Below are 26,644 nucleotides of genomic sequence, written 5' to 3'. Positions count from 1 at the left end.
CATGACTTCCTCTCTTCTTCATTCCAGTCTGGGTACTCACAACACAACACCTACTCATGACTTCCTCTCTCTTCCTCATTCCAGTCTGGGTACTCACACCTACTCATGACTTCCTCTCTTCTTCATTCCAGTCTGGGTACTCACAACACAACACCTACTCATGACTTCCTCTCTCTTCCTCATTCCAGTCTGGGTACTCACACCTACTCATGACTTCCTCTCTCTTCCTCATTCCAGTCTGGGTACTCACACCACCTAATCATGACTTCCTCTCTTCCTCATTCCAGTCTGGGTACTCACACCACCTAATCATGACTTTCTCTCTTCCTCATTCCAGTCTGGGTACTCACAACACCTAATCATGACTTCCTCATTCCAGTCTGGGTACTCACAACACCTAATCATGACTTCCTCTCTCTTCCTCATTCCAGTCTGGGTACTCACACCTACTCATGACTTCCTCTCTCTTCCTCATTCCAGTCTGGGTACTCACAACACCTAATCATGAATTCCTCTCTCTTCCTCATTCCAGTCTGGGTACTCACACCTACTCATGCCATCCTTTCTCTTCCTCATTCGTCTGGGTACTCACAACACCTAATCATGACTTCCTCATTCCAGTCTGGGTACTCACAACACCTACTCATGACTTCCTCTCGCTTCCTCATTCCAGTCTGGGTACTCACAAAACCTACTCATGACTTCCTCTCTCTTCCTCATTCCAGTCTGGGTACTCACAAAACCTACTCATGACTTCCTCTCTCTTCCTCATTCCAGTCTGGGTACTCACACCTACTCATGACTTCCTCTCTTCCTCATTCCAGTCTGGGTACTCACAACACAACACCTACTCATGACTTCCTCTCTCTTCCTCATTCCAGTCTGGGTACTCACACCTACTCATGACTTCCTCTCTCTTCCTCATTCCAGTCTGGGTACTCACACCTACTCATGACTTCCTCTCTTCTTCATTCCAGTCTGGGTACTCACAACACAACACCTACTCATGACTTCCTCTCTCTTCCTCATTCCAGTCTGGGTACTCACACCTACTCATGACTTCCTCTCTTCTTCATTCCAGTCTGGGTACTCACAACACAACACCTACTCATGACTTCCTCTCTCTTCCTCATTCCAGTCTGGGTACTCACACCTACTCATGACTTCCTCTCTCTTCCTCATTCCAGTCTGGGTACTCACACCTACTCATGACTTCCTCTCTCTTCCTCATTCCAGTCTGGGTACTCACACCACCTAATCATGACTTCCTCTCTTCCTCATTCCAGTCTGGGTACTCACACCACCTAATCATGACTTTCTCTCTTCCTCATTCCAGTCTGGGTACTCACAACACCTAATCATGACTTCCTCATTCCAGTCTGGGTACTCACAACACCTAATCATGACTTCCTCTCTCTTCCTCATTCCAGTCTGGGTACTCACACCTACTCATGACTTCCTCTCTCTTCCTCATTCCAGTCTGGGTACTCACAACACCTAATCATGAATTCCTCTCTCTTCCTCATTCCAGTCTGGGTACTCACACCTACTCATGCCATCCTTTCTCTTCCTCATTCGTCTGGGTACTCACAACACCTAATCATGACTTCCTCATTCCAGTCTGGGTACTCACAACACCTACTCATGACTTCCTCTCTCTTCCTCATTCCAGTCTGGGTACTTACAAAACCTACTCATGACTTCCTCTCTCTTCCTCATTCCAGTCTGGGTACTCACAAAACCTACTCATGACTTCCTCTCTCTTCCTCATTCCAGTCTGGGTACTCACAAAACCTACTCATGACTTCCTCTCTCTTCCTCATTCCAGTCTGGGTATTCACAAAACCTACTCATGACTTCCTCTCTCTTCCTCATTCCAGTCTGGGTACTCACAACACAACACCTACTCATGAGTTCCTCTCTCTTCCTCATTCCAGTCTGGGTACTCACAACACAACACCTACTCATGACTTCCTTTCTCTTCCTCATTCCAGTCTGGGTACTCACAACATCTACTCATCACTCTCTCCTAACCTTCCTTTACAATGTTTGACTTTCAGTTGTTTTTCCTCTGTTTCCAGGTTGGGATTTGTGTTTGTGTGCGTGACATATGTGTGTCTCTCTCATCTCTGTAACTCTCCCGGTCTCTTTCTCATCTGTTTGTCTCTTTCTCATCTCTGTTTGTCTCTTTCTCATCTCTGTTTGTCTCTTTCTCATCTCTGTCTCTTTCTCATCTCTTTCTCATCTCTGTTTCTGTCTTTCACATCTCTTTCACATCTCTTTCTCATCTCTGTTTCTGTCTCTTTCTCATCTCTGTTTCTGTCTCTTTCTCATCTCTGTTTCTGTCTCTTTCTCATCTCTGTTTCTGTCTCTTTCTCATCTCTGTTTCTGTCTCTTTCTCATCTCTGTTTCTGTCTCTTTCTCATCTCTGTTTCTGTCTCTCTGTCATCTCTCTGTCTCTGTCATCTGTGTGTGTCTTTTTGTCTGCAGGCAGGGAAGAAGGCAGTGAGAGCGGTGCTATGGGTCTCAGCAGACGGTCTCCGTGTAGTAGATGACAAAACTAAGGTAAGGGATCTCCTGCTATGCTGTCTGAACAGCTAGGTCACACACCCGCGTGGCACAGACATAGTGTTTGATTGGAAATCTAATCAAGCACTTCTTGAGAGCTCATGTTGCGCCACAGTTCTGTAGGCTATGCAATTGCGAGAGAAAACAGAGTGATGGCCTCTAATAAAAAGAGGAGGATCCCATCAGCTTTCTATAGGCCTACTTTATTTATTTCTCAACTTTCCTAATATTAAGCACATTGCTTCTCTTTACAACGAGAGTATAGCCTACCTGGCTGCCATGAAAATGAACCACGGGAAAAGCATCCTCCAGTCTCTATTTAAGTGCATAGATTACATTTTCTCGCTGCCCCTGTTTCGAGACAGGTGCATGATAATGGTCCATTCTAAATCCAAACAAATTTCACACATGCACTAAATAATTTATGCAAATACAAGATTAAGTCAAGAATAGTCTGATGGGTGACAATATTAGCCCAGAGTAAGGCAAGAAGCAATGTATGCCTTTTTTTTTTTGGCAACTTTTTCTAATCATAGTCGCACATCTCATGTAGCCTATATGTTTTGATGAGGTTTGTATCACAACTGAAGTGGCCAAATAACGTCTTAAAATTAAGCACATTCATCTGCTTCACAACGGGTGTAGAGCCTAACTGGCTCGGAAAGTTTTCAGACCCCTTGACTTTTTCCAAATTTTGTTAAGTTACAGCCTTATTATCAAATTGACTAATTACATTTTTTTCCTCGTCAATCTACACACAATACCCCATAATGACAAAACAAAAATGTTTTTTGTTTGTGAATTTATAATAATAAAAACTGATTTACATAATTATTCAGACCCTTTACTCAGTACTTTGTTGAAGGACCTTTGGCAGCGATTACAGCCACAAGTCTTCTTGGGTATGATGCTACAAGCTTGGAACACCTGTATTTGGGGAGTGTCTCCCATTCTTCTCAGCAGACCCTCTCAAACTCTGTCAGGATGGATGGGGAGCGTCACTGCACAGCTATTTTCAGGTTTCTCCAGAGATGTTCGATCGGGTTCAAGTCCGGGCTCTGGCTGGGCCACTCAAGGACATTCAGAGACTTGTTCCGAAGCCACTCCAGTGTTGTCTTGGCTGTGTGCTTATGGTTGTTGTCCTGTTGGAAGGTGAACCTTCACCCCAGTCTGAGGTCCTGAGAGCTCTGGAGCAGATTTTCATCAAGGATCTCTCTGTACTTTGTTCAGTTCATCTATCCCTCAAGCCTGACTAGTCTCTCAGTCCCTGCTGTTGAAAAATATCCCCACAGCATGATGCACCATAGGGATGATGCCAGGTTTCCTCCAGACGTGACGCTTGGCATTCAGGCCAAAGAGTTTAATATTGGTTTCATCAGACCAGAGAATCTCGTTTCTCATGGTCTGAGAGTCCTTTAGGTGCATTTTTGCAAACTCCAAGTGAGCTGTTATGTGCTTTTTACTGAGGAGTGGCTTCCGTTTGGCCACTCTACCATAAAGGCCGGATTGGTGGAGTGCTGCAGAGATGTTTGTCCTTCTGGAATGTTCTCCCATCTCCACAGAGGAACTCTAGAGCTCTGTCAGAGTGACCATGAGGGTTTTTGGCCCTTCTCCCCTGATTGTTCAGTTTGGCTGGGCAGTCAGCTCCAGGATGTCTTGGTGGTTCCAAACTTCTTCCATTTAATTATGATTGAGGCCACTGTGTTCTTGGGGACCTTCAATGTTGCAGACATTTTTTGGTACCCTTGCCCAGATCTGTGCCTCAACGCAACCCTGTCTCGGAGCTCTACGAATAATTCCTTCGACCTCATGGCTTTGTTTTTTCTCTGACATGCATTGTCACCTGGGTGACCTTAGACCGGTGTGTGCCTTTCCAAATCATGTCCAATCAATTGAATTTACCACAGCTGGACTCCAGTCAAGTTGTAGAAACATCAAGGATGATCAATGGAAACAGGATGCACCTGAGCTCAATTTAGAGCCTCAAAGCAAAGGGTCTGAATAATTATGTTTTATTTTTAATACATTTAAAATAAAATCTATAAATCTGTTTTCACTTTATTATGGGTTATTGTGTGTAGATTGAGGATTTTTAAAATTTCATTTTAGAATAAGGCTGTAACTTAACAAAAGGAGGAAAAAGTCAAGGGGTCTGAATACTTTCCGAATGCAGCGCGTGAGTTTCATGTTTGGGGAAGATAATTTTCACCATAAAAATGCACCTTTTATAATAAAAGCATTTAAATGCATTATTGCATTTGTGGTCACTTTTGAGAATGGTGTTTTCCTGCTATTGGAACAAATGCGCTTATACCCTACTGCCTTGTGCGCATTTCTGCGTTCATAATGTGAAGAAATAGCCAAATAGTTTATCAGCATTTTAACCTAAACGTTCTGATCTGTTGCGTCAGCTAGTGGTTGTATTAATTTGAGATCTATCGCATCCCACAACTGTCCCAGACTAATGTTTGGAATATTTATTTCTCGCACAGAATAGAATGGGTCAACTTATGTACTATGGGGGATAGTAGATTGACATAGGCTAGTGTTGTTGCTGTTCGTTAGGCCTACTCATCTTGTTGGCTGACGAAAAGTAAAATGTGGACAGTTCTTCCAATATCTTCAATATGCACCTCGGAATTGGATGAGGATGGGCACAGTTGCGTCCCCGGTGTGTTTGTCTTCACTTGTAGCCTGTGAGAATGACCCGATTACGTGATGGAGAGCCGAGTGAGATGAGAGGTGCTTCGGAGCAGGCAGCACTCGGGTAGAAGGGTACAGTGACCACTGGCCCAGGAAAAGGCATGGATTTTTTTTTTTAGGGTGCATTACAGCCACACAAAGGGGATGCCGCCGGGAAATTTGCGGCATTATCAAGTGCTTGTCAAATTATGAGTGAGAGACTGATGAAGTGTGTACAGCCTGCACAAAAAAAGAAAGCAGAGCTCATGCGTTTCACGCAACTTTTTTCAATTCATCGTTAGTCTCATCGTGGAGCCATAGAATGTATTAAAAATCCAAACTATATGTTTATAGAACAACTAAAGTTACATTAATTAATAACTCTAAATTAAGCATATAGGAGTACCTAACCACTCAACACAGAATAGCCCCATGTGCACACTCCCTCAAATCATACTATAATTTTAAATAATGCCACGGAATTCTAAGCAGATCTTGTCTGTTAAATGAACTAGTGTAGCCCACAGCCATTTGGCACAGCCAGATCAGGACCTAACATAAGGACAAGTCAGAGTATGTTCTTCTGAAATAGACTACATTTTCTTCATATCATGTTTCTTTAGACCTGTCTAAAATAAATAATGGATTTATTGTGAAGGTGTAGGATATATTACATGGATTTATTAAGACTTGTTAAAAATGTAGATGTTCCAAAGGTCTGGAAGCCAGGAGATTCTAAATGTGTTTATGTTAATTAAAAGGTCTAGAAGCCAGGAGATTCTAAATGTGTTTATGTTAATTAAAAGGTCTAGAAGCCAGGCGATTCTAAATGTGTTTATGTTAATTAAAAGGTCTGGAAGCCAGGAGATTCTAAATGTGTTTATGTTAATTAAAAGGTCTAGAAGCCAGAAGATTCTAAATGTGTTTATGTTAATTAAAAGGTCTGGAAGCCAGGAGATTCTAAATGTGTTTATGTTAATTAAAAGGTCTAGAAGCCAGAAGATTCTAAATGTGTTTATGTTAATTAAAAGGTCTAGAAGCCAGAAGATTCTAAATGTGTTTATGTTAATTAAAAGGTCTAGAAGCCAGGAGATTCTAAATGTGTTTATGTTAATTAAAAGGTCTAGAAGCCAGAAGATTCTAAATGTGTTTATGTTAATTAAAAGGTCTAGAAGCCAGAAGATTCTAAATGTGTTTATGTTAATTAAAAGGTCTGGAAGCCAGGAGATTCTAAATGTGTTTATGTTAATTAAAAGGTCTAGAAGCCAGAAGATTCTAAATGTGTTTATGTTAATTAAAAGGTCTGGAAGCCAGGAGATTCTAAATGTGTTTATATTAATTAAAAGTTCTGGAAGCCAGAAGATTCTAAATGTGTTTATATTAATTAAAAGTTCTGGAAGCCAGGAGATTTGAAATGTGTTTATGTTAAAGGTCCATTGCCGTGAGACCGACCCAGTTATTGCCTTGACAATCACCTGCTGATTAAAATTTGTGACCGCCACAACGTGTTAAAACTCAGCCAGAGGAAATGCTTTGTGGAAGTTTGGCTTTCTTGAAAAGAGGAAATTCTTACACCCCCATTGACTTGCAAAAGTTTCACTTTAAAAAAAAATACAAAATTATGAACTAGTAACGTTTTGGTCTACTGACCGTTTGTCGACCCAACAGTATCTATTTTTTTTGTAGCTGGATATATTCTCCAGTACACCTGCTATAGAAAAAGTCCTTGGTGGACCATGAGCACGGCATGTCCCTATTCAACTGTGGGATCTGCTGCCACCTGCTGGATGAAGCCAATATTACATGGAGACTTATTGTGTCAAGCCAGAAGCATTATGAAGTAACTAACACTCCATACATCCTTATGATACTTGTAGCCATACATCCATATGATACTTGTAGCCATACATCCTGATGATACTTGTAGCCATACACCCTGCTGATACTTGTAGCCATACACCCTGCTGATACTTGTAGCCATACACCCTGCTGATACTTGTGGCCATATATCCTGCTGATACTTGTAGCCATACACCCTGCTGATACTTGTGTCCATACACCCTGCTGATAGTTGTAGCCATACACCCTGCTGATAGTTGTAGCCATACACCCTGCTGATAGTTGTAGCCATACACCCTGCTGATACTTGTGGCCATACATCCTGCTGATACTTGTAGCCATACACCCTGCTGATAGTTGTAGCCATACACCCTGCTGATACTTGTAACATCACTCACATGTACTTTCAATGAAAAGGAACGTAGATAGGACATCTGGACAGGATGTGTTTGATCATGTTGTAATGACAGTCAGGGTATTGTGTTAGTCAGGGTAATGTTTCTTCACTAGGAACCAGACACAACGGAACAGGGAAGGACCTATCTGAATTTGTCCGATAAAATGTCTAGTTTTCGTAGCAAAACATTTTTTCGTTTCGAATAACCGGTTTCTAACTAATGAATACACCCCTTAGGTAATGCTGAAATAGTCAGTGTAATGATAATGTTGTAATGTGGTGGTGTTGTAATGTGGTGGTGTTGTAATGGGATGGTGTTGTAATGGGATGGTGTTGTAATGGGATGGTGTTGTAATGTGGTGGTGTTGTAATGGGGTGGTGTTGTAATGTGGTGATGTTGTAATGGGGTGGTGTTGTAATGGGGTGATGTGGTGGTGTTGTAATGTGGTGATGTTGTAACGGGGTGATGTTGTAACGGGGTGATGTTGTAATGGGGTGGTGTTGTGATGTGGTGGTGTTGTAATAATGTTGTAATGTGGTGGTGTGGTGGTGTTGTAATGGGGTGGTGTTGTAATGGGGTGGTGTTGTAATGGGGTGGTGTTGTAATGGGGAGATGGGGTGGTGTTGTAATGGGGTGGTGTTGTAATGGGGTGATGTGGTGGTGTGGTGATGTGGTGATGTTGTAACGTGGTGATGTTGTAATGGGGTGGTGTTGTAATGGGGTGGTGTTGTAATGGGGTGATGTTGTAATGGGGTGATGTTGTAATAATGTTGTAATGTGATAATGTTGTAATGTGATAATGTTGTAATGATCATGTCTCTGTAGGACCTGATCCTAGACCAGACAATAGAGAAAGTATCGTTCTGCGCTCCGGACAGGAACTTTGAGAGAGCGTTCTCCTACATCTGTAGAGATGGAACGACGAGACGCTGGATCTGCCACTGCTTCATGGCTATCAAGGACTCGGTAAGACCCTAACCTTTTACCCTAACCCCTAAACCAGACCCTCACCCAAAAACCAGACCCTAACCTGTTACCCTAACCCCTAAACCAGACCCTAACCTATTACCCTAACCCCCTAACACCCATCTCCTAACCCCAAAACCAGACCCTAACCCCCTAACACCTACCTCCTAACCTGTTACCCTAACCCCTAAACCAGGCCCTAACCTGTTACCCTAACCCCTAAACCAGGCCCTAACCTGTTACCCTAACCCCTAAACCAGACCCTAACCTGTTACCCTAACCCCTAAACCAGGCCCTAACCTGTTACCTTAACCTGTTACCCTAACCCCTAAACCAGGCCCTAACCTGTTACCCTAACCTGTTACCCTAACCCCTAAACCAGACCCTAACCTGTTACCCTAACCCCTAAACCAGACCCTAACCTGTTACCTTAACCCCTAAACCAGACCCTAACCTGTTACCCTAACCCCTAAACCAGACCCTAACCTGTTACCCTAACCCCTAAACCAGGCCCTAACCTGTTACCTTAACCTGTTACCCTAACCCCTAAACCAGGCCCTAACCTGTTATCCTAACCCCTAAACCAGGCCCTAACCTGTTACCCTAACCTGTTAACCTAACCCCTAAACGAGACCCTAACCTGTTACCCTAACCCCGAAACGAGACCCTAACCTGTTACCTTAACCCCTAAACCAGACCCTAACCTGTTACCTTAACCCCTAAACCAGACCCTAACCTGTTACCTTAACCCCTAAACCAGACCCTAACCTGTTACCCTAACCCCTAAACCAGACCCTAACCTGTTACCCTAACCCCTAAAACAGACCCTAACCTGTTACCCTCCACCCCTAAACCAGACCCTAACCTGTTACCCTCCACCCCTAAACCAGACCCTGACCTGTTACCCTAACCCCTAAACCAGGCCCTAACCTGTTACCCTAACCTCTAAACCAGGCCCTAACCTGTTACCCTAACCTGTTACCCTAACCCCTAAACCAGACCCTAACCTGTTACCCTAACCTGTTACCCTCACCCCTAAACCAGACCCTGGCCTGTTACCCTCCACCCCTAAACCAGACCCTAACCAGTTACCTTAACTCCTAAACCAGACCCTAACCTGTTACCCTAACCTCTAAACCAGGCCCTAACCTGTTACCCTAACCCCTAAACCAGACCCTAACCTGTTACCCTAACCCCTAAACCAGACCCTAACCTGTTACCCTAACCCCTAAACCAGACCCTAACCTGTTACCCTAACTCCTAAACCAGAACCTAACCTGTTACCCTAACCCCTAAACCAGGCCCTAACCTGTTACCCTAACCCCTAAACCAGACCCTAACCTGTTATCCTAACCACAAAACCAGGCCCTAACCCCTAAACCAGGCCCTAACCTGTTATCCTAACCACAAAACCAGACCCTAACCCCTAAACCAGGCCCTAACCTGTTACCCCAACCTGTTACCCTAACCCCTAAACCAGTCCCTAACCTGTTACCCTAACTTGTTACCCTAACCCCTAAACCATACCCTAACCTGTTACCCTAACCTGTTACCCTCACCCCTAAACCAGACCCTAACCTGTTACCCTCCACCCCTAAACCAGACCCTAACCTGTTACCCTCCGCCCCTAAACCAGACCCTCACCACAAAACCAGACCCTAACCTGTTACCCTAACCACAAAACCAGACCCTAACCCCTAAACCAGACCCTAACCTGTTACCCTCCACCCCTAAACCAGACCCTCACCACAAAACCAGACCCTAACCTGTTACCCTCACCCCTAAACCAGACCCTAACCTGTTACCCTAACCCCTAAACCAGACCCTAACCTGTTACCCTAACCTGTTACCCTAACCCCTAAACCAGACCCTAACCTGTTACCCTCCACCCCTAAACCAGACCCTAACCTGTTACCCTAACCCCTAAACCAGACCCTCACCACAAAACCAGAACCTAACCTGTTACCCTAACCCCTAAACCATACCCTAACCTGTTACCCTAACCCCTAAACCAGACCCTAACCTGTTACCCTAACCCCTAAACCAGACCCTAACCTGTTACCCTAACCCCTAAACCAGACCCTAACCTGTTACCCTAACTCCTAAACCAGACCCTAACCTGTTACCCTAAACCAGGCCCTAACCTGTTACCCTAACCCCTAAACCAGACCCTAACCTGTTACCCTAACCCCTAAACCAGACCCTAACCTGTTACCCTAACCCCTAAACCAGACCCTAACCTGTTACCCTAACCCCTAAACCAGACCCTAACCTGTTACCCTAACTCCTAAACCAGGCCCTAACCTGTTACCCTAACCCCTAAACCAGACCCTAACCTGTTACCCTAACCCCTAAACCAGACCCTAACCTGTTACCCTAACCCCTAAACCAGGCCCTAACCTGTTACCCTAACCTGTTACCCTCACCCCTAAACCAGACCCTAACCTGTTACCCTAATCCCTAAACCAGACCCTAACCTGTTACCCTAACCCCTAAACCAGACCCTAACCTGTTACCCTCACCCCTAAACCAGACCCTAACCTGTTACCCTCACCCCTAAACCAGACCCTAACCTGTTACCCTAACCTGTTAACCAAACCCCTAAGCCAGACCCTAACCTGTTACCCTAAACCCTAAACCAGACCCACACCCCTAAACCAGACCCTAACCTGTTACCCTAACCCCTAAACCAGACCCTAACCTGTTACCCTAATCCCTAAACCAGACCCTAACCTGTTACCCTAAATCCTAAACCAGACCCTAACCTGTTACCCTAACCCCTAAACCAGACCCTAACCTGTTACCTCAACCCCTAAACCAGACCCTAACCTGTTACCCTAACCCCTAAACCAGACCCTAACCTGTTACCCTAACCCCTAAACCAGACCCTAACCTGTTACCCTAACCCCTAAACCAGACCCTAACCTGTTACCCTCACCCCTAAACCAGACCCTAACCTGTTACCCTAACCTGTTACCCTCACCCCTAAACCAGACCCTCACCCCTAAACCAGACCCTCACCCCTAAACCAGACCCTCACCCCTAAACCAGACCCTAACCTAACCCCTAAACCAGACCCTAACCTGTTACCCTAAACCAGACCCACACCCCTAAACCAGACCCTGACCTGTTACCCTAACCCCTAAACCAGACCCTCACCCCTAAACCAGACCCTCACCCCTAAACCAGACCCTCACCCCTAAACCAGACCCTCACCCCTAAACCAGACCCTCACCCCTAAACCAGACCCTAACCTGTTACCCTAACCTGTTACCCTCACCCCTAAACCAGACCCTCACCCCTAAACCAGACCCTCACCCCTAAACCAGACCCTCACCCCTAAACCAGACCCTCACCCCTAAACCAGACCCTAACCTAACCCCTAAACCAGACCCTAACCTGTTACCCTAAACCCTAAACCAGACCCACACCCCTAAACCAGACCCTAACCTGTTACCCTCACCCCTAAACCAGACCCTAACCTGTTACCCTAACCTGTTACCCTCACCCCTAAACCAGACCCTCACCCCTAAACCAGACCCTCACCCCTAAACCAGACCCTCACCCCTAAACCAGACCCTAACCTAACCCCTAAACCAGACCCTAACCTGTTACCCTAATCCCTAAACCAGACCCTAACCTGTTACCCTAACCTGTTACCCTCACCCCTAAACCAGACCCTCACCCCTAAACCAGACCCTCACCCCTAAACCAGACCCTAACCTAACCCCTAAACCAGACCCTAACCTGTTACCCTAATCCCTAAACCAGACCCTAACCTGTTACCCTAACCCCTAAACCAGACCCTAACCTGTTACCTCAACCCCTAAACCAGACCCTAACCTGTTACCCTAACCCCTAAACCAGACCCTAACCTGTTACCCTAACCTGTTACCCTAACTCCTAAACCAGCCCATAACTCTTACCCTAAACCCCACATCCTAACCCCTAAACCAGCCCATAACCCTTAACCTACCTGGTGTTAACGTGGTGTTAAGGGAGAGCGTCTGAGCCACGCAGTGGGCTGTGCCTTCGCTGCCTGTCTGGAGAGAAAACAGAAGCGAGAGAAGGAGTGTGGTGTCACAGCAACCTTCGACGCCAACAGAACCACCTTCACCAGGGAGGGCTCGTTCCGAGTTACCACGGCGACGGAAGCGGCGGAGCGAGAAGAGGTCATGAGGCAGTTGCAGGACAAGAAAGGTGTGTGTGTGTGTGTGTGTGTGTACTTATCGTTGCCCAGCATCTACATCAGGGGCAGGCAACTAGATTCCACTGTTGGAGCCGATGGTCAGGGAGCTGGAACATAATTCTATTAATTTGTACACTGCAAATAACAATAACTAAGCCAAAAAATAGATTTTATTTTAAAATGTAAAAAAATGTACACCTTGAGTACATTCAGACGTGATCACATATGTCTCTTTTTTTAAATTTGTTTCTACTTAAACATATATTTTCTATTTTTCCCTCATTTTTAGCTGAATACATGGAGATTTTTACTGTCTTTTTTTTAACCAAAAACTGAAATTAACTTTTGAGGCCTGTTGCCGACCCCTGGTCTACATGATGGATCTAATTTTGTCACCTTTTACATTCTTCCTCTTCCCACAGCGGAGAGTGATGTCAAGTCCGCAATGCCTCTCTCCTCGGGTCCCAGTGTGGGTGTGGTAAACCAGGCTGTGGCCCCTCTACCAGGGTCCCCCTCCTCCTCCCCTCCCCTGGGCATGGAGAGCACCCTGGGCCTCCAGGTTATCCCCCGCAGACACGCCCCAGTGGAGGCCCTGGCCAGACAGGGTTCCTTCAGAGGGTTCCCTGCCCTCAACAACAACTCCTCTCCCTTCAAACGGCAGCTGTCCCTCAGGATGAACGATCTTCCCTCTACCATGCAGAGGAAGTCTGACTTCCCCATGAAGAACACAGGTACTGCCCCTTTCATATAGGCATTGTTCCATGTAGCAGGTAGCCTCCAGGTTACCGCCTCCCATCAGACAGCGTCATTCCATTATAATGCTGCGTTATGAAATTCTGTAGTGAAATCAAATCAAACTTTATTAGTCACATGCGCCGAATACAACAAGTGTAGACCTTACAGTGAAACGCTTACGAACAAGTCCTCAACCAACAGTTCAAGAACAGTTAAGAAAATATTTACCAAGTAGACTAAAATAAAAAATACAATTTTTATTTGTCACATACATATTATATTATTATAATAAAAGTAATAATAAAAAGTAACACAATAACAATAACGAGGCTCTATACAGGGGTTACTGGTACAGAGTCAATGTGGAGGCTATATACAGGGGTTACCGGTACAGAGTCAATGTGGAGGCTATATACAGGGGTTACTGGTACAGAGTCAATGTGGACGCTATATACAGGGGGTACCGGTACAGAGTCAATGTGGAGGCTATATACAGGGGGTACCGGTACAGAGTCAATGTGGAGGCTATATACAGGGGGTACCGGTACAGAGTAAATGTGGAGGCTATATACAGGGGGTACCGGTACAGAGTCAATGTGGAGGCTATATACAGGGGGTACCGGTACAGAGTCAATGTGGAGGCTATATACAGGGGGTACCGGTACAGAGTCAATGTGGAGGCTATATACAGGGGGTACCGGTACAGAGTAAATGTGGAGGCTATATACAGGGGGTACCGGTACAGAGTCAATGTGGAGGCTATATACAGGGGGTACCGGTACAGAGTAAATGTGGAGGCTATATACAGGGGGTACCGGTACAGAGTCAATGTGGAGGCTATATACAGGGGGTACCGGTACAGAGTCAATGTGGAGGCTATATACAGGGGGTACCGGTACAGAGTCAATGTGGAGGCTATATACAGGGGGTACCGGTACAGAGTAAATGTGGAGGCTATATACAGGGGGTACCGGTACAGAGTCAATGTGGAGGCTATATACAGGGGGTACCGGTACAGAGTCAATGTGGAGGCTATATACAGGGGGTACCGGTACAGAGTCAATGTGGAGGCTATATACAGGGGGTACCGGTACAGAGTCAATGTGGAGGCTATATACAGGGGGTACCAGTACAGAGTCAATGTGGAGGCTATATACAGGGGGTACCGGTACAGAGTCAATGTGGAGGCTATATACAGGGGGTACCGGTACAGAGTCAATGTGGAGGCTATATACAGGGGGTACCAGTACAGAGTCAATGTGGAGGCTATATACAGGGGGTACCGGTACAGAGTCAATGTGGAGGCTATATACAGGGGGTACCGGTACAGAGTCAATGTGGAGGCTATATACAGGGGGTACCGGTACAGAGTCAATGTGGAGGCTATATACAGGGGGTACCGGTACAGAGTCAATGTGGAGGCTATATACAGGGGGTACCGGTGCCGAGTCAGTGTGGAGGCTATATACAGGGGGTACCGGTGCCGAGTCAGTGTGGAGGCTATATACAGGGGGTACCGGTGCCGAGTCAGTGTGGAGGCTATATACAGGGGGTACCGGTGCCGAGTCAGTGTGGAGGCTATATACAGGGGGTACCGGTGCCGAGTCAATGTGGAGGCTATATACAGGGGGTACCGGTACAGAGTCAATGTGGAGGCTATATACAGGGGGTACCGGTACAGAGTCAATGTGGAGGCTATATACAGGGGGTACCGGTACAGAGTCAATGTGGAGGCTATATACAGGGGGTACCGGTGCGGGGTTAGTTGAGGTTAGTTGAGGTAATCTGTACATGTAGGTGGGGGTGAAGTGACTATGCATGATGATGATTATAAACAGCGAGTAGCAGCAGTGTACAAAAGGGAGGGGGGGGGGGGGGGGGGGGGGGGGGGGGGGGGGTCAGTGTAAATTGTCCGGGGGCCATTTGATTAATTGTTCAGCAGTCTTATGGCTTGGGGGTAGAAGCTGTTGAGGAGCCTTTTGGTCTTAGACTTGGTGCTCCAGTACCACTTGCCGTGCGGTAGCAGAGAAAACAGTCTATAACTTCGGTGAGTCTTTGATGTTAATGGGGGCGTGCTCGGTCCTCCTTTTCCTGTAGTCCACGATTAGCTCCTTTGTCTTGCTGACATTGAGGGAAAGGTTCTTGTCCTGGCACCAAACTGCCAGTTCTCTGACCTCCTCCCTATAGGCCGTCTCATCATTGTCGGTGATCAGGCCTACCACTGTTGTCGTCCGCAAACTTAGTGATGGTGTTGGAGTCTTGTTTGGCCACGCAGTCATGGTTGAACAGGGAGTACAGCAGGGGACTAAGTACACACCCCTGAGGGGCCCCAATGTTTGTTTAGGGTGTCTGGGAGGATGCTGTTGATGTGAGCCATGACCAGCCTTTCAAAGCACTTCATGGCTACCGACGTGAGTGCCACGGGGCGGTAATCATTTAAGGTTTCCTTCGCTTCCTCGGGCACAGGGACTATGGTGGTCTGCTTGAAACGTGTAGGTGTTACAGACTCTGACAGGTAGAGGTTGAAAATGTCAGTGAAGACACTTGCCATTTGGTCCATGCATGCTTTGAGTACATGTCCTGGTAATCTGTCTGGCCCTGCCGCTTTGTGAATGTTGACCTGGTTAAAGGTTTTGTTCACATCAGCTACCGAGAGCATTATCACACAGTCATCCAAAACAGCTGGTGCTCTCGTGAATGCTTCAGTGTTGCTTGCCTCGAAGCGAGCATTAAAGGCATTTAGCTCGTCTGGTTGCCTCGCATCACTGGGAAGCTCACGTCTGTGTTTCCTTTTGTAGTCCGTAATAGTTTTCAGGCCACATCCAACAAGCGTCCAAGCCGGTGTAGGAGGATTCGATCTTAACCTGAATCCTGTATTGACGCTTTGCTTGTTTGATGGTTTGTCTGAGGGCATAGCAGGATTTCTTATAAGCGCCCGGATTAGTCTCCCGCTCCTTGAATGCAGCAGCTTTAGCTCGATGCGGACGTTGCCTGTAATCCATTGCTTCTGGTTGGGATATGTACGTACAGTCACTGTGTGGGGATGTTGTTGTTGATGCATTTACTGTTGCAGCCGATGACTGAGGTGGTATAATCTTCAATGTCATTGGATGAATCTCGGAACATATTCCAGTCTGTGCTAGTAAAACACAGTCACTGGTACTTCCTGCTTTAGTTTTAGCTTGTAAGCAGGAATCAGGATGATAGAATTATGGTCAGATTTGCCAAATGGAGGGCGAGGGAGAGCTTTGTACACGTCTCTGTGTGTGGAGTAAAGGTGGTCTAGGTTGGATTTTCTCCTCTGGTTGCACATTTAACATGCTGGTAGAAATGAGGTAAAACTGATTTAAGTTTCCCTGCATTAAAGTCCCCGGCTGCTAGGAGCGTTGATTCTGGGTGAGCGTTTTCTTCTTTGCTTATGGCCTAATAGAGCTGCTTGAGAGCGGTCTTAGTGCCAGCATCAGTCTGGGGCGGTAAATAGATGGCTACGTATAATACAGATGAGAGCTCTCTTGGTAGATAGTGTGGTCTACAGCTTATCATAAGGTACTCTACCTCAGGTGATCAATACCTCGAGACTTCTTTAATATTAGACATCGCACACCAGCTGTTATTGACAAATAGACACACACCCCCACCCCTCGTCTTACCAGAGGGAGCGTCTCTGTTCTGCCGGTGTATGGAAAATCTCGCTAGCTCTATATTGTCCGTAATCGTCGTTCAGACACGTCTCGGTGAAACATAAGATGTTACAGTTTTTGATGTCCCGTTGGTAGGATAATCTTAATCGTAGGTCATCAATTTGTATTTTCCAATGTTTGCACGTTAGCAAGAAGAACGGATGGCAATGGGAGTTTACTCGCTCGCCTACGGATTCTCAGAAGACAACCCGATCTGCGTTCCCTTTTTTCCTGCTTCTTTTCTTCACGCAAAAGGTGTGGATCACCGTCAGCCATGTTCTTCGGCGCCATCTTGTTCATGATGTCATCCCACATTTTTAGTGGGTATGTGTCCAACGCTTAAACTTTCACCTTCTGCTACTATTTCTGTCAAGTCTACGCATACAACCACACAGAACCCACTGCAACGTAACGCTGCAAGGTACATGCAGCGTTCCGTTGGAAATTAATGTTTGTCTGGTGTACCAAAACGCAATGTCGGCGGTGTGATCGAGACGTTAGAGCACTTGGCCATTAACCAAAAGGTTGCTGGTTTGAATCCCGGGGCTGGTGTGGGCAAGGCACTTAACTTTTAATTGCTCCAGTGAAGGCCATGACCCTTGATAATGACTGACAGGTGTCTCAGGCATTTGGGGTGTGCAACAAAACACAATTTCTAATTCAAACGTGTGAAATGGGACAAATAGAAACACCTACCACATTATTATTGTTATGTTTGACATGACTAATTAACCAGCTAAAGGTAAAGGTAAAACACGGTCAGGTAAAATACTGTCAGGTAAAATACGGTCAGGTAAAACACGGTCAGGTAAAACACGGTCAGGTAAAACACGGTCAGGTAAAACACGGTCAGGTAAAATACGGTCAGGTAAAATGCGGTCAGGTAAAAGGCGGTCAGGTAAAATTTTGAAATGTTATTTTCTTGTGTTTCAGTCCCGGAGATGGAGGGAGAGGGGGACAGCATCAGCTCGTTGTGTACCCAGATCGCCTCAGCATTCAGTGGTCCTCCTGAAGACCCCTTCTCCCAGGCCCCCATGCCCCGACCAGCTTCCTCCCCACAGTCACCTGTAGCGCCCCTAGGGGCTCAGCCAGGTAACTACACTGACAGATTTAACTGTTGCTATGCAAAATTACACTACTACTGTGTGTGTGCTTGTGACACTCGGGCTGTCTGTGTTAGTATCCATCCGTAAAAGTAATCTAATACCACCACGTCTACCTGTCCATCTAATAACACCACGTCCATCTAATACCACCACGTCTACCTGTCCATCTAATACCACCACGTCCATCTAATACCACCACATCTACCTGTCCATCTAATACCACCACGTCCATCTAATACCACCACATCTACCTGTCCATCTAATACCACCACGTCTACCTGTCCATCTAATACCACCACGTCTACCTGTCCATCTCATACCACCACGTCTACCTGTCCGTCTAATACCACCACGTCTACCTGTCCGTCTAATGCCACCACGTCTACCTGTCCATCTAATACCACCACTTCTACCTGTCCATCTAATACCACCACGTCCATCTAATACCACCACGTCTACCTGCCCATCTAATACCACCACGTCTACCTGTCCATCTAATACCACCACGTCCATCTAATACCACCACGTCCATCTAATACCACCACGTCTACCTGTCCATCTAATACCACCACGTCTACCTGTCCATCTAATACCACCACGTCTACCTGTCCATCTCATACCACCACGTCTACCTGTCCGTCTAATACCACCACGTCTACCTGTCCGTCTAATGCCACCACGTCTACCTGTCCATCTAATACCACCACTTCTACCTGTCCATCTAATACCACCACGTCCATCTAATACCACCACGTCTACCTGCCCATCTAATACCACCACGTCTACCTGTCCATCTAATACCACCACGTCCATCTAATACCACCACGTCCATCTAATACCACCACGTCTACCTGTCCATCTAATACCACCACGTCTACCTGTCCATCTAATACCACCACGTCCATCTAATACCACCACGTCCATCTAATACCACCACGTCTACCTGTCCATCTAATACCACCACGTCTACCTGTCCATCTAATACCACCACGTCTACCTGTCCATCTAATACCACCACGTCTACCTGTCCATCTAATACCACCACGTCCATCTAATACCACCACGTCTACCTGTCCATCTAATACCACCACGTCTACCTGTCCATCTAATACCACCACGTCCATCTAATACCACCACGTCTACCTGTCCATCTAATACCACCACGTCTACCTGTCCGTCTAATACCACCACGTCTACCTGTCCGTCTAATGCCACCACGTCCATCTAATACCACCATGTCTACCTGTCCATCTCATACCACCACGTCTACCTGTCCATCTAATACCACCATGTCTACCTGTCCATCTCATACCACCACGTCTACCTGTCCGTCTAATACCACCATGTCTACCTGTCCATCTCATACCACCACTTCTACCTGTCCATCTAATACCACCACGTCTACCTGTCCATCTAATACCACCACGTCCATCTAATACCACCATGTCTACCTGTCCATCTCATACCACCACGTCCATCTAATACCACCATGTCTACCTGTCCATCTCATACCACCACGTCTACCTGTCCATCTAATACCACCACGTCTACCTGTCCATCTAATACCACCACGTCCATCTAATACCACCATGTCTACCTGTCCATCTAATACCACCACGTCCATCTAATACCACCATGTCTACCTGTCCATCTAATACCACCACGTCTACCTGTCCATCTAATACCACCACGTCTACCTGTCCATCTAATACCACCACGTCTACCTGTCCATCTAATACCACCACGTCCATCTAATACCACCATGTCTACCTGTCCATCTAATACCACCACGTCCATCTAATACCACCACGTCTACCTGTCCATCTAATACCACCACGTCTACCTGTCCATCTAATACCACCACGTCTACCTGTCCATCTAATACCACCACGTCTACCTGTCCATCTAATACCACCACGTCCATCTAATACCACCACGTCCATCTAATACCACCACGTCTACCTGCCCATCTAATACCACCACGTCTACCTGTCCATCTAATACCACCACGTCTACCTGTCCATCTAATACCACCACGTCTACCTGTCCATCTAATACCACCACGTCTACCTGCCCTTCTCATACTACTGTTATTTCCTCTCTCTCTGCTGTCCTGTTTGCTATTCACTCTGCCGTAGGGAACGGTACCGGTCCTGCCTTCCCTCCTGCTGTTGTTGTTGCTGCTAACTCTCCAGCACTGCCCCCTCCACTACCTGCTCGAGACACTAACCCTTGGGCCAAGACCCCGAGCCCCCACTGCCAAGCAGGGCAACATACCTCAGCTGCCTCTTCCTCTGCACACCCAGGTAAGGACTGGAGCATAGAAGCCTCCGGACCCTTGGTGTTTGGCTACTACTGTGGTTGTTCTGTTTCTATGGACTGAGACACCAGACCAGAACACAGACGGACTGGTTCTGTTTCTATGGACTGAGATACCAGAACACACGGACTGGTTCTGTTTCTGGGGACTGAGACACCAGAACACAGACAGACTGGTTCTGTTTCTATGGACTGAGACACCAGACCAGAACACAGACGGACTGGTTCTGTTTCTATGGACTGAGATACCAGAAAACACGGACTGGTTCTGTTTCTGGGGACTGAGACACCAGAACACAGACAGACTGGTTCTGTTTCTATGGACTGAGACACCAGACCAGAACACAGACGGACTGGTTCTGTTTCTATGGACTGAGATACCAGAACACACGGACTGGTTCTGTTGCTATGGACTGAGATACCAGAACACACAGACTGGTTCTGTTTCTGGGGACTGAGACACCAGAACACAGACAGACTGGTTCTGTTTCTATGGACTGAGACACCAGACCAGAACACAGACAGACTGGTTCTGTTTCTATGGACTGAGACACCAGACCAGAACAGACAGGCTGGGTCTGTTTATATGGACTGAGACACCAGACCAGAACAGACAGGCTGGTTCTGTTTCTATGGACTGAGACACCAGACCAGGACACAGACAGGCTGGTTCTGTTTCTATGGACTGAGACACCAGACCAGAACACAGACAGACTGGTTCTGTTTCTATGGACTGAGACACCAGACCAGAACACAGACAGGCTGGGTCTGTTTCTATGGACTGAGACACCAGACCAGGACACAGACAGGCTGGGTCTGTTTCTATGGACTGAGACACCAGACCAGAACAGACAGGCTGGTTCTGTTTCTATGGACTGAGACACCAGACCAGAACAGACAGGCTGGTTCTGTTTCTATGGACTGAGACACCAGACCAGGACACAGACAGGCTGGTTCTGTTTCTATGGACTGAGACACCAGACCAGAACACAGACGGACTGGTTCTGTTTCTATGGACTGAGACACCAGACCAGAACACAGACAGGCTGGGTCTGTTTCTATGGACTGAGACACCAGACCAGGACACAGACAGGCTGGGTCTGTTTCTATGGACTGAGACACCAGACCAGAACAGACAGGCTGGTTCTGTTTCTATGGACTGAGACACCAGACCAGGACACAGACAGGCTGGTTCTGTTTCTATGGACTGAGACACCAGACCAGGACACAGACAGGCTGGTTCTGTTTCTATGGACTGAGACACCAGACCAGAACAGACAGGCTGGTTCTGTTTCTATGGACTGAGACACCAGACCAGGACACAGACAGGCTGGGTCTGTTTCTATGGACTGAGACACCAGACCAGAACAGACAGGCTGGTTCTGTTTCTATGGACTGAGACACCAGACCAGGACACAGACAGGCTGGTTCTGTTTCTATGGACTGAGACAACAACAGACCAGAACACAGACAGGCTGGTTCTGTTTCTATGGACTGAGACACCAGACCAGGACACAGACAGACTGGTTCTGTTTCTATGGACTGAGACACCAGACCAGAACACAGACAGACTGGTTCTGTTTCTATGGACTGAGACACCAGACCAGAACAGACAGGCTGGTTCTGTTTCTATGGACTGAGACACCAGACCACAGACAGACAGGATTCCACAGCAGGTCTGACATGAGACGAGTGTTTAGCAAGTTAGCAATTGTTGTCGTCAATCAAATCTATTGATGATGCTCTTTTTATATCTGTTGTCACAGTGTTAAATGCACAATTATATCTACAATTCTGTGTTAATTAGTCTCTCCCAAACATTCTCTGGTGTTTCCTCCCAACAGGAGCTGATTGGACAACCCCAGTGATTGTAGCTCCACCCTCCACCACGGCGTCCCCATCGCACCCATCCCACCGCCGCACGCCGTCCGAGGCTGACCGCTGGCTCGAGGAGGTCACCAAGTCTATCTGCGCTCTGCAGCCCGCGTCCACACCCCCCTTCCAACCGTTCCTCACCCCCAACCCGCCAGCCTTGTCCACCACCCCAACCCAGGCATTCTCAACCACACTACCCACAGGCCAGCCCTTCTCTGCCCCCATGCCTGTGCCATCTGTTGCTCCCGTGGCCTTCATGTCCTCCTTGCCCCCTCGCCAGCCTGCCTACCCAATGTCCAACGGGCTGCCCTATGCCCAGCCCAGTGTGCCGGTGGTGGGCATCACCTCCTCTCAGATGGTAGCCTATTTGTTTGGTTCAACCCCCCAGACCCAGGCGTACCCCATCCCCCAGTATGATCCTTACAACAACCCCCATCAGCAGCCCTCGATGCCCCTGCCTGTCCCCCTTCAGCCACCCAATGGGAGTGTAGCCTTCAATGGGGGCAGAGCTGACAGCTGGGCCCCTCCCTTCCTGCCCCCTCAGTCCTCCCCGGCCCCTCCCCCCCTGCCCCCTCAGTCCTCCCCGGCCCCTCCCCTGCCCTCGCAGCTCCAGCCCGCGGCCGACCCCTTCGAGGCCAAGTGGGCCTCCCTGGAGAGTCGGTCCCGTCAGCACACCACGCCGTCGCCCACTAACCCCTTCTCCTCCGAGCTCCACACAACCTTTGAGATCCAACTCTAGAGACTGAGAGACTGGGGAGGAGGAGGACTGGGGAGGACTGGTGGAGGGGGAGGACTGGGGGGAGGTGGACTACGGAGGATGACGACTGGGGAGGAGGAGGACTGGGGAGGACTGGTGGAGGAGGAGGACTGGGGAAGACTGGTGGAGGGGGAGGACTGGGGGGAGGTGGACTACGGAGGATGACGACTGGTGGAGGAGGAGGGACTGGTGGAGGAGGAGGACTGGGGAGGACTGGTGGAGGAGGAGGACTGGGGAGGACTGGGGGAGGTGGACTAGGGAGGATGACGACTGGGGAGGAGAGGAAAGGAGGCTGTTCTGTTGATTGTTCAGGTTGGAGAGAGAGGAGGAGGTAGCCTCTCTGTCTCTCCATCCGCCTGGTCTGGCTTTGTGGGGGGACTTGAGGGAGGAGGAGGGAAATGTATGGGTGCATCTATAAGTTGGGGTGAAGCTGCTGGCAGCACTGAGAGGTCATGGAGAGACGGAATTATTGAGGTGCTGCTGCTTAACAGGCATATTGTGGGTTTAGTTTCTTTGGGTGGACCCTGTGGAGTCCTAGAGCCCCAGTCAGCCCCAACCAGTCAGCCCCAACCAGTCATCCTCAACCAGCCCCAACCAGTCATCCTCAACCAGCCCCAACCAGTCAGCCCCAACCAGTCAGCCCCAACCAGTCAGCCCCAGCCAGTCAGCCCCAACCAGTCAGCCCCAACCAGTCAGCCCCAACCAGTCAGCCCCAACCAGTCATCCTCAACCAGCCCCAACCAGTCATCCTCAACCTGCCCCAACCAGTCATCCTCAACCAGCCCCAACCAGTCATCCTCAACCAGCCCCAACCAGTCAGCCTCAACCAGCCCCAACCAGTCAGCCTCAACCAGCCCCAACCAGTCAGCCTCAACCAACCCCAACCAGTCAGCCTCAACCAGCCCCAACCAGTCAGCCTCAACCAGCCCCAACCAGTCAGCCTCAACCAGCCCCAACCAGTCAGCCTCAACCAGCCCCAACCAGTCAGCCTCAACCAGCCCCAACCAGTCAGCCTCAACCAGCCCCAACCAGCAACCCAGCTCAACCCAGTCATCCTCAACCAGCCCCAACCAGCCAGCCCCAAATAGCCCCAACCAGCCAGCCTAGCCCCAACCAGCCACCCAGTCAGCCCCAACCAGTCAGCCTAGCCCCAACCAGCCACCCAGTCAGCCCCAACCAGTCAGCCCCAACCAGTCAGCCTCAACCAAGCCCCAACCAACCAGCTCCGCCTCAGACCCAACTAGCCCTCCCAGCTCTGGAGAGACCATAATGACTGTAGTAGGGGTTACGGCTCCTTCCCCTGCCTCCCTCTCCTGGTCCAGCTCACAGCGCCCCCAGGAGTATGACCTGCTCTCCCGGCCACCTGTCAGGCAGAAGGACTGCAGCACTGAAAGAGAACTGAGCCTCCAGACCAGAGGTTCTCATATAAAACTTCAAAATCAGAAGTGACAGAATGCCAAAATCTTTATTTTTATGCATTAAGGTATATTTTAAATAGCTTTGGAAATCTTAACAGAAGAGTTGTATGTCATTTTTTTTTGCCAGAGGCACAGACGCTACTAGCTAGCTACAATGAGAATGAGTCGATGTGTAACGTGTATACAAGCAATTGTGTTATAGATAACATATATCTATTAAGAATATAAGAGTATACACAGCAACACAGCTCACGGCAGGAGTCTGATTTCCATGACGATGTGTTTTTTGTTTGAATGGACAGCTGTTTTTACTTCTTCTTTTTAAAAGGAATTCTGTCGTCTTGTCGGTTGACTGGCTTGGATGTGCATCTCACTGTAAATAGTCAATCCTCATTGCAGCAACAATTCAATGTGGATCCAGTGGGCAGAAGCAGTGATGGAGCTGATAGTCGAGGGGTATCCAAGGGTGTGTTCACTAGGAACCGAACGGAAACTGGGCGGGACCTACCTGAATTTGTCCAATAGAAACTCATTTTCGATTTGCTAAAAAAAAAATTATTTTTTTTTTCCCCCGTTTGAAGCAAATGTTTGGTACGATGTTCCACTAATGAATTACACCCCAGGTTGCCTCTGCTTACTACAGCTCTGCTCTCTCAAGTCTCCTTGCTATAATAGTACTGGTCTCGTACTCGATAGGACTCCATAGTACTTGTTAGTACTCAATGGTCCTTGTTAGTACTCGATAGGACTCAATGGTCCTTGTTAGTACTCGATAGTACTCATGAGTACTTGTTAGTACTCGATAGTACTTGTTAGTACACATTCAACTTTCTCTGTCTTCTTCATTGTCATTGTTTAATTTTTCTGGTAATATTTTTTGATTTTGTATTTTTATCACTTTGGACAGTGTCATCTCCTAATTTTTCTCCTTAAATTATATTTTTCAATGAAAATGATTGCTTGACAGATCTCCCTTTTTTTTTAGTTTTTTGTTGCACAAGCACTGTAGTAGGTGATAATTTGACCACAGTGATGAATGATGGTACCACAGGTCATGGCTGTGGGTAATGTATAGTTGGGTCAGTCATGGGTCTAGCTATAGTAATGGATATTTGTGGCTCCTCCTCCCCAGAGGATTGCAAAATTCCAGTGACGGTCTATAAATCACCCGGGTTCCAGAAATCCTGGTTGGGAAAACTCTTGGAATTTTTAAAAGGTAATAAACAGGAAATCCAGGAATCCTCCTTCCAGCCTTATCTGTGACAAAATGACCTGGGTGTCCTGAACTGTTTGTTTGTTTTTAAATCGAACTGTAGTTCTGAATCCAGTGGTTTTGCAGTAGAACGAGACATTGATCTGTTTGTGTGTCACAAAATGGAAACCCTATTCGATCTATACTGTAAGCCGTAACCTCCCAGCGCTCTGGTTTAAAAGCAGTGCACCGTATAGGGAATACAATGTCTCTCTCACTCTCATCTGACACACTTTATTTTATTTTTTTTTATTTTTTTTATCAAGCCTGTGAATATGATCTGTTATCTGATCAAGTTTTTATTTTCCATTTTTTTTGTTGTAATTATTTCATTGTTTTTTTATTCCATTTTCTTTCCAGAACAATTGAAGCTAAAACAGATTTAATAAATTGATGGTGATGGAAACGACAAGGTTCTGTGTTGTAATTGTTTTATGTGAGGCCTTTCAAATCAGATGTTATTTGTCACATGCTTTTTAAATAAGGGTGTAGACTAAAAATCCAATTTATGGTTGATGCGAAAATGTGGTGGGGTGGGTCTGTATGGGCGGGTGTGACGAAATTACGGAGCCTCCGGTGGGGAACGCCGAGGCTAAATTTGAGCTCCGTACTGCATCCATGTGCGCCTCCCAAATTTTTTGGAACAATGCGGAGGGTTCCATATCGCCCAGAATTGACACAATTGGTTGATTGTAGGTGTGGGCGGGAAGTCCTGTATAAACACAAACTCCCTTCCTTGACCACTTCCTTAACCACAGCTCTGCGCTGCGTCGTGAAGCACCAGAAGTATGAATGCAGAGGCCATATCACTGGAAATGCTGCACGGCCAATGCAGATAATGGCTTGACAATGTAGCGTCT

At 47.3% G+C, this 26,644-nt stretch overlaps 1 protein-coding gene across 8 annotated transcripts in view; it reads left to right on the top strand.

The window, feature by feature from the left end:
• The window catches only part of numb (NUMB endocytic adaptor protein), an 84,114-nt gene extending 57,921 nt beyond the window's left edge, over nt 1-26,193 (top strand). For 4 of the 8 annotated variants that reach the window (XM_036963113.2, XM_036963111.2, XM_090221447.1 and 1 more), the window contains 7 exons: nt 2,491-2,565; nt 8,313-8,453; nt 12,452-12,653; nt 13,065-13,373; nt 17,991-18,149; nt 20,302-20,469; nt 22,327-26,193. In XM_036963113.2, coding sequence (XP_036819008.2) covers nt 2,491-2,565; nt 8,313-8,453; nt 12,452-12,653; nt 13,065-13,373; nt 17,991-18,149; nt 20,302-20,469; nt 22,327-23,096 — 1,824 coding nt within the window. In that variant the 3' untranslated portion in view covers nt 23,097-26,193. The remainder of the gene's footprint in view (nt 1-2,490; nt 2,566-8,312; nt 8,454-12,451; nt 12,654-13,064; nt 13,374-17,990; nt 18,150-20,301; nt 20,470-22,326) is intronic. The other 4 variants (XM_090221448.1, XM_090221450.1, XM_090221451.1 and 1 more) reach the window with 1 other exon arrangement.
• Nucleotides 26,194-26,644: the final 451 nt, after the last annotated feature.

The sequence above is a fragment of the Oncorhynchus mykiss genome, chromosome 25, assembly GCF_057628025.1.
Source record: "Oncorhynchus mykiss isolate SJ-2025 chromosome 25, ASM5762802v1, whole genome shotgun sequence".
NCBI classification, from domain to species: Eukaryota; Metazoa; Chordata; class Actinopteri; order Salmoniformes; family Salmonidae; genus Oncorhynchus; species Oncorhynchus mykiss.
Note: the sequence above shows the minus strand (reverse complement) of the source record. Positions and strands in the feature narration are given on the sequence as shown.